The following is a 15,243-nucleotide window of genomic DNA, read 5'->3' on the forward strand; positions in this document are numbered from 1 at the left end:
CCCCTTCTTGTTTGGTGAAGAGATTAAGACAATCATTCAAAGCTGCACAAGTTTCTCCAGAGGCTTCAGATACAGCTTCAACTTTCTGAAGAAATGATGGAAGAATTTCTATAAATAAAAAAAGCAACAAAACTAATGGGACTTTAGCAATACTAATGTTACACAAATGCCTTCAAATACTACTGATGTAATGCTGCTTTTGAACTATATTGAACAAATTATACAGAATCGATCACGATCAATAATACCTTTTTTTTTTTTTTTTTTTTGCTAAGGCAATTGGGGTTAAGTGACTTGCCCAGGGTCACACAGCCAGGAAGTGTTAAGTGTCTGGGGTCAGATTTGAACCTGACTTCAGGGATGGTGCTCTATCCATTGCGCCACCTGGCTGCCCCAATAATACTACTTATTGAGGACTACATGCTAGTTGTTGAAGAATACACACACATATACATATAAACACACACACACTTATACATATGATTATAATAATGATGATTATTACAGGATAATAACAATAATATGATTACTGTAAAATTATAATACTAATAACTCTATACTACACTTAGTTTCAAAAATCTAAATTCAAAATTCAAGATGAAGACCTGGTTCTAATCAACAAATAGTTCCGGTGAAAAATATGTAGGGGTTTTAATAGAATGCAAATTAGAATTAACAGTGTGACAAGATAGCCAAAAAAGCTTGAAAAATCTTAACCTTTATTTTAAAAAACAGATAGTCTAAAATGAAGATAGATCACACTTGGAATAACTATTCATTTCTGAGCACATGTTTAAAAGGGAATTAACAAAATGAAGACTATGTTGGGAAGGGAAATCACAACAGTTATGTGAATAGGAGCTGTGCAACAGGAACATCAAATAAACAAAATCAGAACTGTTTATTTGGAAAATAGAATTATGGAAATGCAATCAATCCTCAATATTTGTGCATTTAACTTTTATATCTTCAAGCATTCATATGATTTTATTAATAACCTCATTTTCTTTTTCAAATGTGCAACCATGCACAATAGAGAAAATGAGAGCAACAACACAATCAAGATTGTGAAGCAGCTGGGATCCCGTGAGATGCTTCACTTGTCTCATTCACACTACCACTGCAGAGTGAAGCAATCTCTGTACATTCAGTCTTCTAATAGCAACAACTAAAGTCCTACCAACCCCTCTCTTGATTTTCAGAGGTGGCCAAGGTAAAGCGGAGTAAAATCAATGGGTTTTCTGTTTTGTTTTTTAACTGACATTAGCACAAAAGGTCATAGAATTCAATTTTAGGGAATTCCTAGTAAGAAATAATGCTTTGCATGTTATCAAGTTTATTTTGTGTAATGCATTTTATGGATTACTTCATGGCTACTATGTTAGGGAAAGTACATATTAACAGAATAAATGTTTTGTAATAAAAAATTGTTTGCAAAAAAGTATATTTTAAGCTATTTAACAGTCATGAGAATCTACCCTCCTATTTCCCATAGGTCCAATGTATCAACATTAGAGCTTTTACTATAAAATCATTTTAAAGATTATTCCCATGAAAATTGAAGATTGACTGAATATCAATAGTATCTTCAAATTCTTATCTAGAGATTTATTATGTGAAAAAATTAAGACATTCATTCTGGCTTCAGAAAACATAACTATAAGCAATGAATAAAAACTGAAAAGTAGTAGGATAAGGTTTAATAAAAAGAAAAACTGCCCCCAAATAGGAGTTATCCAAAAGTGAAATTAGGCTAGCGTAGTGGTAGCAGATGCCTGTAAACACTGCTGACAGGGAAGAGGGGGATGGATTGCTTCAGTAGAGGAGTTTTGATATGCAACAGAACTAAAGCTGATCAGGTAGGCACACTAAGTCTGGAGCAATACAGTAAGCCCATGGGTGCACGGAGCTACCAGATTGCCTAAGAAAAAAAGAAAGGGAAAAACAAAAAACAAAACACCAAGTATTTGTTAAGTATCTATGAGGTACATGGCACTGTGATATAAGCATATTACAATTATCTCCATTTGATTCTCACAATTCTGTAAGGTGAGTGGTGGTGTGATCTCCATTTTATTTTATAGTTAATAAAATCAAGACTAAGAGTTGAGAGGTTTGTCAGAGTTACATGGTTAGTTGGTATGTAAGGCTGCATTTTAACTTAAGCTCTTCCAGATTTCAGATTGCTGACCCAGAGCTCTGTATACTTTGGCAATCCCTGGGCTCATATCCACAAGTAAGAAGTGGGGCAGGGAAATAACATTCAGAGGCATTGAGTTTCCTCATGAAAGGTCTAATGTGAACTTCAGATGACCACTTGTAGAATATGAGAGAGAAGGGATTGCTGTTCAAAAACAGAGGGCAGACGATGACTTTGAGGTCTCTTCCAAATCTGAGGCTCAATGATAACACTATGTACCATGTCTGCAATAAAAATATCTCTACTCCCCTGAAATATCTCTCTTCTCTGAGCTCTCAGTGACATTTATCCTATTCATCTACCACAAATCAAATTCATATAATTATTTGTGCAGTAAAATATTTACTTTTTCTATAAACTTCAGAAATCATCATATTTATTTTTGCATTTTGAACATATTTAATAAATATTTATTAGAATATACATCATCTCCCAATTATAATCTTACATATTTTTACTTAATCATATCTCTTTAATCCTTGATAATAAAACCTAGACTTCCCTGACTAGTCCTTTTAACATGTGGGTAGGTGAAAGCTACATACTAAAATACCAGGTAAAATATGCAAAAAATAGACTAACATATGCCTGTTAAAGAAATTTATAATGTCATCTAATACTTTCTTTCCTAAAAGAGTTAAGGGAATCAAAACCACAATTGTAATAGTTTTTTTAAGCCTTCAAAAATTATATGACAATAATAATATAATAAACTTTCAAATTTGCAAAGCATTTTACATATTATCCCATTTGAATCTAACAAAAACCCAAATAATCCAAATGTCATTATTATCCTTGTTTTATAGATGAGGAAATAGATTGAGAGAAATTAATGCTTGTTCAGGGTCACAGAGCTAGTATTTGTGACAATATTTGAATATAATTCTGCCGAACTCCAAGTCCAGCACTTTATCTGGTATGCCAAATAACTATCTATATAATCAAGCATTTAGTACAATGCAATACATATGGCAAATATTTAATTATGCAGTCTCTGAATAATGAATAAATGCAATTTCAAAAAATAGGCATAATTATAATAGAGAAGGGAAAGGCAAGAATCATTTATATGATAGCTGCTATATGCGAGACACTGTGCTAAGCACTAATATTTTTAAACAAATATTATTTCATTTGATCTTCACAATAGCCTGGCAACATAGATACTATTATTATTTTAATTTTACTATTGAGGAAATTAAGGCAAGCAGAGATTAAGTGATCTGCTCAGAGTCACAAAGCTATAATATTAAGCTATAAAGGCCAAATCTGTGCTCAGATCTTCCTGATTCCAGGCTCAGGCCTCTAGCCATTGAACCACCAACTGTTTCATTTAGGAGTGCTTATGAGCTTCTAAATAAAACGTAAGTATTACTAAAACAAATAGTTGACCTGGTTTTTTGTTTAAAAAAAAATATTTTTGTAATTTGTCTCAAGCACCTGAATTGGAAGAAAATTACTAAGAAAAAAATGACATAGCAAAAGCAAGCCAATTTGGTGATCTAAAACTAGGTTAAAAGTTATGTAATTTCACTGAAGAGCTACAGTTTCTAAAGAGTAACCACAAACAAACTTTAACTTAGCCTCGTGAGAATAATATATAATATAAGCACCTAATAGAAGACATTTGATATGATACTGTTTCTACTTTGATATTTAATAAGTAAAATTGTTATAGGAAACTACATATAATAAAAACATTTCAGCCATTTAATAACTCCTAACTAAAAGATAGCAGCCATTATGTTTCTGTACCTATAAGTAGTTATTTTTACTGCAAGTTTAGCCTGAGATCTGTACATTTTAAAAAAATAAATTTTTTTTTTTTAATCAATTGGGGTTAAGTAACTTGACCTGGGTCAAACAGGTATTAAATGTCTAAACCCAAATTTGAACTCACATCCTCCTGACTCCATAATTGGTTCTCTATCCACTATGCTATCTAGCTGTTCCTAAAAATAACTTTTAAAATTTTGAAAATTGCTTTTTCATCTAAAATGTTTACATTTTAAAAGAGATACTTCTTTTAAGTCAACACATTATGCTTTAAATTTATGTTAATATAATATACATAAAACACATCAATTGTATATCAATGCCAATCCAAAAAAAAACTATAAAAAGACACTTCATAAAAATTAGATAAAATAATTTAAACATTGAATAAGAAAATAAAAAGGCTAGAATATCAAGAAGAAAATAAAGAAAAGGTAGAAATGAAGGGAAAAATAACAATTCCAGGTTTCAATTTGTAATGCAGCAATACTCCAAATCTATCAATCAACAAGCACTTACTTAATACCTACTATGTGCCATGTACTATGCTAAGTGCTAGGGAAAGGAAGGAAGGAGGGGGAGGAAGTGATAAAAGGGAGTGAGGCAGAAAAGAGAGTGAAGGAGAGAATGGAGGAATGAAGAGAGTGAAGGAGAGAATGGAGGAATGAAGAGAGTGAAGGAGAGAATGGAGGAATGAAGAGAGTGAAGGAGAGAATGGAGGAATGAAGAGTGTAAGGAGAGAGTGAAATTGGGAGAGAAGAAAGAAGGGAAGGATGAATGGAAGGATGGAGGGAGGGAGGGAAGAAAAGAAAGAAAGAAGGAAGGAAGGAAGGGAAGGAGGGGGGAGGGAGGGAGGAAAAGAGGAAGGAAGGGAGAGGGAGGGAAAGAGGGATGGAGGGAGGGAGGGAGGAACTGGAAAAGAAATATAAAAATATATTATTGTGTGGCAGTTATATGCTATCAAAACTGGTAACACAAAAGAAACAGAGAACTACTTTCAAAAATATAAAATATCCAAACTATCAAAAATCAGATACAGATCTTAAATAACCTAATCTCAGAAAAGGAAACAGTTCTATCTGCAAAGAAATAATCAAGGAACCTAACCAATTCACAGAAGATTTCTAGCAAACTTTTTTAAAAGTTAGTTTCTATACTTCACAAATTATCCTCAAAAATTAAGATTCCTACCAGAATCCTTTTATCAAGACAAATATAAGCACTAGTTCCTAAATCAGAAAAGGATAATACACAAGAAGAAAATTATCAGCCAGAATCATTAAAGAATACTACAAAAAAATTTAACACGTTTCTATCAAACAGTTTACAGCAATCTATCTAAAAAATTGTTATGATTATATGGGATTTATGCCAGGGAAACAATGATGATTCAACATTAAAGAAACAATCAACATAATTAATCACATTAAAAACCCAACCATTCAAAAACCACATTATTATTCTAAAAGAGACAGTTCTTTGGCAAAATATAACCCTTTTATACTCACAATTCTAGAGATTATAAACCTAAATCTTTTGGGACTGGTTTAAAAAATAAATATGATATACCAATGAAACACTGAAAATCAGAAACAATTTAATTCAATAAGCCAGTATTTTACATACTGGAAAATACAAATTACTTGGGAAAGTACTCCTTATTAGATAAAAACTACCAGGAAAACTAGAAAACAGTCTTATAGAAAATAGATTAAGGACTAATAAGTTACAAAATATTCCACAATAAATTTTATTTTACCTGACCATTAAAAGAGAACAGATTATATACCCTTCACAGCAATGCATAAAAGATATATATTTAACCACAAAAGACAGAGGCAAGTACAAAAAAAAAAAAAAAAAGACAGACAATTTTGATCATATGAAATTACAAAGATGCTGTACATATAAAATTGTTGCATTTAGGTTAAGAATTCTAAGTAGTCAAATGGGGAAAATTATAACAAAATTTTCACATAAGGGTTATGCATATAAATATGTCAATTCTATAAACATTCATTAAGTGAATGCTATAAGCTACAACTGGTCTCATCACTACCTGGCAAACAGAACAAGAAGTGGAAATACTGTCAAATTTTATATTCTTAGGCTCAAAGAGCATTACAGCTACCAACTGCACCCATGAAATTAAAAGAAATTTGGTCTTTGGAAGGGAAAGAAAGTTATGATAGTTCTTCACAGCATACTAAAAAGCAGAGACATCATCTTTCTGACAAAGGTTCATTTATTCAAAGCTATGGTTTTTCCAGTAGCAATATATGGCAGTGAGAGTTGAACTACAAGGAAATCTGAGTGCTGTTAAAGGGATGTTTTCGAATTATAGTGCTAAAGAAGACAAAGTCTTCTAGACAGTAAGGAGATCAAATCAGTCAATACTTAAATTAATTCAGACCACTCACTGGAAAGTCAATACTGAAACTGAAAATTAAACACTATGGCCACAAAATGAGAAAACTGGACTCATTGGAAAAGACTTTGATGTTGGGAAACGAGCTATATGAAAACAATCACAAAACGCTGTTCACACAAATAAAATCATATTCAAAACAATTGGAAAAGAATCAATTGCTCATAAGTAAGCCAAGCCAATATTACGAAAAAGAATTCTACCTAAATTAATTATAATGTGCGATACCACTGTCTCTACCAAAAATTGTTTTATAAAGTTAGAAAAAATATTATAACAAGATTCATCTGGATCAACTGTGATGGACAATTTTCAACAATGAGATGATTCAAGGCAAGTCCAAAAAACTTGTAATGGAAAGTGCCATCCGCATCCAAAGAGAGAATTATGGAGACTAAAATATAGATCAAAGCATATTTTCACCTTTTTTAGTGTTGTTATTTGCTTGATTTTTTTTCTTTTTCATATTTTCCCTCCTCTTGATCTGATTTTTCTTGAGCAGCATGATGGATATAGAAATTTGTTTAGAAGAACTGCACATGTTTAAACTATATTGGATTGCTTGCTATCTAGGGGAGGGAGAAGAGGGAAGAAGAGAGAGAGAAAAATTTGGAACACAAGGTTTTGTAAAGATGAGTGTTAAAAACTACCTTCACATTATTTGGGGGAGATGTCATTAAAAATAAATAAAATAAATAAAATGTAACTAAAAAAATTCACCTGGCACAACATTGGGTAAAGAATATTTTTAAAATGCAAAGGAAGGTGACCTAGTCAAATCAGATTCTCATATACTGATAATATGACCAGAGAACATTATGAAATACAAAATGGATAATTTTGGGTATATTAATTTAAAAGATTTTACACAAACAAAATCAATGCAACCATGATTAGAAATGAAAGCAGGGGCCAATAGATGGCACAGTGAAATGAGCACTGGCCTTAAATCAGGAAAACTCAGTTCAAATCCAGCCTCAGACACTTAACACTTACTAGCTGTGTGACCGTGGGCAAATCACTTAACCCCAATTATGTGTTTAAAAAAAAAAAAAAAAAAAGGAAGAAAATCAGAAACCTGGGAAATAATTTTATAGCAAGTATTTCTAATAAAGACCTCATTTCTCAAATATATAGAAAACTTAATCAACTTTTTAAGAATACAAGTCATTCCCCAATTGGTAAGTGGTCAAAGAATATAAACAGGCAGTTTTTACATACAGAAATCAAAGCTAGAATGAAAAAAATGATTTTCAAATACAGCACTCTGGAGAAACATAAGCAGGTAATCAGGAAAGTGATTAAGTTTTATCTTATCTTTAATAAGGTTTACATTCCTATGTGGGAAGATGTTACTTGTACCTCATTAGGACATTAGAAATGTTCTCATCAATGCAAATTAAAACAACTCTGAGATACCAATGCACACCTCTCAGATTAGCTAAGATGACAGGAAAAGATAATGACAAATGTTGGAGGGGATGTGGGAAAAGTTGCACACTGATGCATTATGTGAATGAATCCAACCATTCTGGAGAGCAATTTGGAACTATGCTCAAAAAGTTATCAAACTGTGTGTATCCTTTGACCCAGCAGTGTTATTACTGAGCTTATTTAAGAGATCTTAAAGGAGGGAAAAGAACCCACACGTGCAAAATGTTTGTGGCAGCCCTTGTTGTAGTGGCAAAAAACTGGAAATTGAATGGATGCCCATCAATTGGAGAATGGCTGAATAAATTATGGTATATGAATGTTATAGAAGATTATTATTCTGTAAGAAATGACCAAAGAGGCCTGGAGAGACTTACATGAACTGATGCTATGTGAAATGAGCAGAACCCCGAGATCATTATACATGATAAGAAGAAGACTATAAGATGATCAATTCTGATGGATCTCTCTTCAACATTGAGATGATTCAAACCAGTTCCCATTGTTCAGTGATGAAGAGAGCCATCTATACCCAGAGAGAGAACTATGGGAACTGAGTATGGACCACAACATAGCATTCTCACTCTTTCTGTTGCTGTTTGCTTGCATTTTTGTTTTCCTTCTCAGGTTTTTTTTTTCTATATTTGATTTTTCTTGTACAGCAAGATAACTGTAGAAATATGCATACATGTATTGCATTTAACATATATTTTAACATATTTAACATGTATTGGACTACCTGCCCAATAGGTAGGTAGGAGGTGGGTGGGAGGTGGAGGGAAAATTTGGAACAGAAGGTTTTGCAAGGGTCAATGTTGAAAAAATTACCCATGTATATGTTTTGTAAATAAAAAGTTATAAAAAAAGAAATGTTTTCATTATTATGGCAGTTAAAAGGAATATATACAAACAGAGGGCACAGGTGTGAATTGAATATGAAGGGATAATATTTTTTTCCTTTTTTTAATTAATTATAGTTTTTATTTACCAGATATATGCATGGATAATTTTTTAGCATTGACAATTGCCAAACCTTTTGTTCCAATTTTTCCTCTCCTCCCCACCCACAGATGGCAGGTTGATTGATACATGTTAAATATGTTAAAGTATAAGTTAAATACAATATATGTATACATGTCCAAACAGTTGTTTTGCTGTACAAAAAGAATTGGACTTTGAAATAGTGTACAATTAGCCTGTGAAGGAAATCCAAAATGCAGGTGAAAAAAAAATAGAGGGATTGGGAATTCTATGTAGTGGTTCATAGTCAATCCCAGAGTTCTTTCGCTGGGTGTAGCTGGTTCAGTTCATTACTGCTCTCTCGGAACTGATTTGGTTCATCTCATTGTTGGAGAGGGCCACGTCCATCAGAATTGATCATCATACAGTATTGTTGTTGAAGTATATAATGATCTCCTGGTCCTGCTCATTTCACTCAGCATCAGTTCATGTAAGTCTCTCCAGGCCTTTCTGAAATCATCCTGTTGGTCATTTCTTACAGAACAATAATATTCCATAATATTCATATTCCACAATTTATTCAGCCATTCTCCAATTGATGGGCATCTAATCAGTTTCCAATTTCTGGAAAGGAAGAAGCGGAATGGTACAAATTATGTACCATTAAAAAAAAAGGGAAGAAAAAGCTTTTACAGTGAAGGGAAAGAAGGGGAGGAGAGAGTGAGTAAACTCTTACTCTCATCAGAACTGGCTCAAATAGGAAATAACATACATACTCAATAAAAGTATAGAAATCTATTTTACCCTGCAGGAAAATTGGAGGGGAATGGGTACTAGCTCACATCTAACAGATTGACTAATAAGGTAGAAAAGGAAAAAACAGAATTTAAATAGGAGGTGGGATAATTGGAACATCATGTACCATGTTAGAGGTGTTGTGTACTGATCTAATCATTCTGGAAATCGATTTGGAATTATGCCCAAAAGGCAATCAAACTATATGTCTATTTTGATCCATCAATATCAGTATAGGTTTGGATCCCAAAGAGATTTTTTAAAAGTGGAGGGGAGGAGAAGACTTATTTATGCAAAAATATTTATATCAGCTCTCTTTAAGGTAATCAATAATTGGAAATTGAGGGTATGCCCATCAACGGGGCAATGGCTGTACAAGTTGTGATATATGAATGTAATGGAAAACTCTTATGCTATAAGGAATGCTAAGCAGGATGACTTTAGAAAAACAAGGAGAGTTATTTGAAGAAGGTAAAGTGAACAGAACCAGAACATTGTACATGGTAACAGCAACAAGTTATGGTAATCAACTATGAATAATTTAGTTATTTTCAGCAATATAATGATCTAAGAAATTCCAAAGGGGCTTATGATGAAAAATGGTATCCATCTCTAGAAAAATAACTGATGGAATCTGAGTGCAGATTGAAGCATACAATTTTCATTTTATTTTTTGGTGCTTTTTTTCTTTTAGTCTATTTTTTTCTTTTACAACATTACTAATATGGAAATGTTTTATACAACTGTGCATATTTAACCTGTATGAAATTTCTTACTGTCATAGAGAGGAGAAGGTGAGAGAGAAAGGGAGAAAACTTGAAACTCAGTTTAAAAAAAATGTTATCATAAATGTGGAAATATGTTTAGAAGAACTGCACATGTTTAATCTGTATTAGATTATTTGCTGTGTAGGGGAGGAGTAGGGGAGAGGGAGAAAAATTTGGAGCATAAGGTTTTGCAAGGCTGAAAGTTGAAAACTTTGCATGTATTTTGAAAATAAAAAGCTATTATAAACAATTTTAATGTTAAAAATTATCTTTATATATAATTGGAAAAATATTATTAAAAATATTCCTTGTTATATAGGATAAGTCGCTGAGAAGGTGGGACAGTAGGAGAAATTTAGATTATATAAAAACAAAAGATACCAATAAAACTATTTTTTAAAATAAAGTTAATGGAAAAAGTTTAACAAAGTAATTGTTTTCTTCCAGATACAGAAAATTTAGTATAAATAGCACTCGATGTCTACCAAATTAGATATGTAAAGATGACAAAAAAGGAAAATTCAAATGCTGGAGAGATTGGGAGCAAAAGACCATTGTAATACTCTGCTGATGTTCATTCGGCCATTCTAGACACCATTCTAGAAACATTTGGAAAAATGACCAAAAAGTAAATTGCTTATGCCCCAAAGGGCATAGAAATTGGCCTAGAAATACTAATAGGCCTAAGCTCCAAAAGCTGAAAGAAAAGAGAAAATATATCTGTAAAAGAAAAAAGAGGGAAAGCCAGAAGGAAACAAGCAGAACAGCCTGGTAAGTTTTTTTCATTAATTTCTTTATCACTTGTTTATACTACTGATAATTTCAGGTAGGAGTAACCCTCCCCCCAAATACACACAGACACACACACACACACACACACACACACACACACACACACACACACACACACACATTATTGTACTATATACATATTCAAAACTTCAACAAACATTTATTTATTTATTTATTTTGCTGAGGCAATTGGGGTTAAGTGACTTGCCCAGGGTCACACAGCTAGGCAGTATTAAGTGGCTGAGAGCAGATCTGAACTCAGGTAGTCCTGATTTCAGGATTGGTGCTCTATCCACTGCGCTACTTAGCTGCCCTTCAACAAATATTTACTAAGCAACTACTATATACCAAGGCACTGTGTTAGATAGAAGACAAAGATAAATGAGATGTTGCTCCTGGTTCTTAAAAAGCCTGTAGTCCAATAAAGACAATACCCAATACAAAAATAATTATAACGTAGAATATGCTAAGGGATCAGAAGAGAAACAAAGTATTATTTCAGGTTTTAGAAGAAGATATTAAGCTGACTTGAGAGCTTCCAAATAATTTGCCTGGCAAGCAAAGGCTTTCTACAATTTGGAAAACACCACCTTCTTTCTCTATTCTTTTAACATTCTCTGTTCCCCCACTTCACCTAATGATTTCCTACCACTTGCAACCTTTAAAGCCCAGAATACTGTCTCTCTGATCTTCCTGACTAGTAATTTCTGCCTCAAGCTACTACAAAATATTTTATCTTCTAACACTGTTATAATCACCTTGTAATATTATATGGTGTTATCAGCTGAGCTGCAAGTTCTGTTAGGGCAAAACTCTGTCCAAAATAAACTATATTTCTATACTATTAAGAAAAGTTTTCTCACTTCCTATTCAAGTTCCCAGACTAAGAAAATGATGAATATAGAACACACTTTATTTGATATAACAAAACTCCCCAAAAGTCATAACCAATCAAAACAATGTTCCTTCCCTTTTTAGTCATCCAGTATTCAATAATCTAGAGTCCTCTTGAATTATGGTCTGCAGACTAGGTGAATTTCAGCAGGGATCTTGGAAATGAACAGGCTTCACTTCCAAGAAATTAAGTCTATGTGTACAGTCTTTCTCCTTTCTGTAACTCCCAATTCTTTTTCTTATCATTCATCTCATTCTGCTTTTCTTCTTACAAAGACAAGTCCAAGGGGAAAATCCAAGTATATAAAGTAGACCATCATCTTCATTAGGTTAAGAAGGCAAGGGAAGTAATCAGGCCCAGATGAGTTCATATCACATATTTATCAAGGAGGTAATGCTGTCAGGGGAATAGCATCTCCTTAAAAAAATATAAAAGGTGTTCCAGGGGGGCAGAGAGGCTTTCCCAAGCTCCTCTTAGGCATACTGTCTACAAATGTATTATTCTTTTATTGCCAGTAAACAAAAGACAATTTTACTACCATATGAAATGGCCCTTTAGACAGATTCATAATAAAAAGTTAAAAATCATAGATAACTCCCTATTTTCCTCTGTGAGAAATCCACTGGATAACGTGGCTAACTTTTAATACCTGCACTCAAAGTTGTAAAGACAAAACAATCATTTTCCAAACTCCTATAAGCTTCAATAGGAATATAATTTACAAGAAAGTTTTAGTAAATATTTGTATTTGTTAAATTAATCTAGCTTTAGTATATATTTTATTCCATATATGGTCAATTAGAAAACTATTAATATACAAGTATTTGCAAGAAAAGAACAAAATAGAAAGTGCCCTAGATATCCACAGAATATCTCTTTAGAAAAAAAAAAAAAAAAACAACAGCCCAAAAATAGAATTAAAGATGACAGAAATAGCCATGAGAAAAGTATTTGGTAACACCACTTATATTCTGCTATTCCTGCCACCTGTTTAACCTTCCCTTCACTGTCACTCCCCCCCAAAAAAAAAAACCTGCATCACAGCATCTTCAGATGTAAAAAGCCTGTATAGTTAAACAAACAACCATGTAACTCTTACAGCGACAATAAGTGGTTCCATCAATACGCAACACTTTAACTAGGAACTTCTGGATCCAAGAACAAAGATGAGCAGGATATGTGTAGAGGAAAAAATATTCTGAGCAACTGGGTAAATTCTGCTTTTATATACTCTATATATATATATAAAGTGGAAAAAATTATTTCAGATGAAAGGAAAAATATTTCTATGTTAGGGATAGAGGCATGTACGTTTTTTAGAAATTACATTCCACTTGAACTTCTGGCCACAAAGGCAGTCAGCAGCTACTCACAAAATCATCACATTAAGCAAACACCTGAGCTGTAGTATCTAAGCTAATTATATTTCCTTGAGCTCATCAAAATGAAAGATTATTTTTATCACCTTGATTGCAGATCTACAGGCTGTTTTTAGTCCTTTTCTGTTATATCTTTCAAAGAAAAAAAATCAAATCTTGACTTATTCAGAGGCAAGTAATATAATTTGTGGATTATTCATTCTCTCCTCAACTCCTTTTAACCTGGCTTTTGTCTTGCTCTCTCCCACTCTAAGAAAACCATTCACTTTTAACATCATCAGTAATTACCAATTCCAGTAACTTCTTTTCCATCCTTATCCATCCTTTTCCATAAACTCTCTGAAGGTTTTTCAAATATTGACCATTCCTTTCTAATTCTCTCTTTCCTCCACTAGTTTCAGATATATTGAAGTATTGGTTTTCCAACTTTTTTTAACCATTCCTTTGTTTCATCATCTTTCCAATTCCTTAATATAGGTATGCTGGTCCTCTCCTTTCTTCTCTTAGAAATGTTATCTACTCCAGTAATTTCAACTACCACCTTTCATGTACATCCAGTCCTGACCTCCTTTTTCTTAACTTCACACCTGTTAAGTACCTACATTTAAGTTTTACATCAGCATCTCAATGACTTCAGTATGTTCCAACATGTCCCCACCACAAAACTGCTTGGCCTTCTATTCTACTTCTAATAATCCTTGTTTCTCATGTTTGAAGTTTCCAACTCTTATATTTCATCTCTCCTATCCAATCAGCTTCCAATTCTTGTCAATTCTACTACTACCAATTGTGCCCAATGTGTACCAATTTTTACTCTCCATTTTAGTTCTACTTGTACTACAATGATACTGACCCTTACCATGACTCACCTGAACTATTGCCACAGCTTGATACAGGGGTATATAAATGAATGTGTTAGTGGAGAAGCAAGAAGTTAAGTCACACCTGATATTTCTGCCTTCCTTCCTTAATTCCCTATTCACCTTCTGCCACCTTCCATGAGGTTCTGGTATAGGAGGAAAAAAGGAAACAAATTTAATGATCTGATCAACCCATAATAGACTTCTGAGACTCTCTTCTCTGAAGGTCTCCTATACTCTTTCTATAGCCTTGCCTCATCTACTTAAATGGCACTTCTCCTTGGAGAAGCACAGTTCTTGTTGGGATCAAGCTAGCTGACTCATCATTCCTATCTGCTTCTTGTGCCACTGGAAAAATCAACTTTTTCTCCCCTTTCTTTTCCCATAGTTCATCCCATAGAATTCATTTGGTATTGGCAAAGAAGGCAAAAACCAGCTAAATTTTAAAAGAATGACCCTTTGGTTACTAGTCTTGAAATTCAGCTCCTGTTAATTCATGACAAAGCATAGGGGTAAAGGAGCAATGTTCAGGTGGAAAGATGCTTTTTTAAAATCGAAAAATATAAGATTAAAAAGACTATTCTAAGTTTTAAAAGAGAGGAAAAGGGTGTGGTTAAAATGAATTCCAGGCAAAATGTGTTTTTGAAGGTTAGTTTTTAATTTTTAAAAATAAAGTTTAATTAAATTTTAGTTTCTTTCATTTGCTTGATAAACAAAAATGATATCCTTTATGATTGAGATATAACTTACTGAAAAAATTGCAAGCTCAGAGCCTGAAGATGCTATGGAGTTGTCATTAAAGGAAAAAACTTCCACTTCACAAAAAGTTGTTGTTGTTTTTAACTGAGCACTACTATACTATAGTAATAGAAGGGGTTAGTAGTGGTATCAGGCATTTTGCAAATGAGCAAAATGAAATGGCAGTTGGAGTAGGAGACTAGAGAATGAAAAATCGAGTGT

General features: G+C 33.0%; 1 protein-coding gene across 14 annotated transcripts in view; it reads right to left on the reverse strand.

The window, feature by feature from the left end:
- Positions 1–15,243, reverse strand: part of OSBPL1A (oxysterol binding protein like 1A) — a 305,323-nt gene that overhangs the window by 190,443 nt on the left and 99,637 nt on the right. For 13 of the 14 annotated variants that reach the window (XM_074276711.1, XM_074276727.1, XM_074276751.1 and 10 more), the window contains one exon: positions 2–108. In XM_074276711.1, the coding sequence (XP_074132812.1) occupies positions 2–108 (107 nt within the window). Of the gene's footprint in view, position 1; positions 109–6,827; positions 6,925–15,243 lie in introns of those variants that run through there. The other variant, XM_074276791.1, reaches the window with a different exon arrangement.

The sequence above is a fragment of the Sminthopsis crassicaudata genome, chromosome 1 (assembly GCF_048593235.1).
Source record: "Sminthopsis crassicaudata isolate SCR6 chromosome 1, ASM4859323v1, whole genome shotgun sequence".
In the NCBI taxonomy this organism is placed as follows: domain Eukaryota; kingdom Metazoa; phylum Chordata; class Mammalia; order Dasyuromorphia; family Dasyuridae; genus Sminthopsis; species Sminthopsis crassicaudata.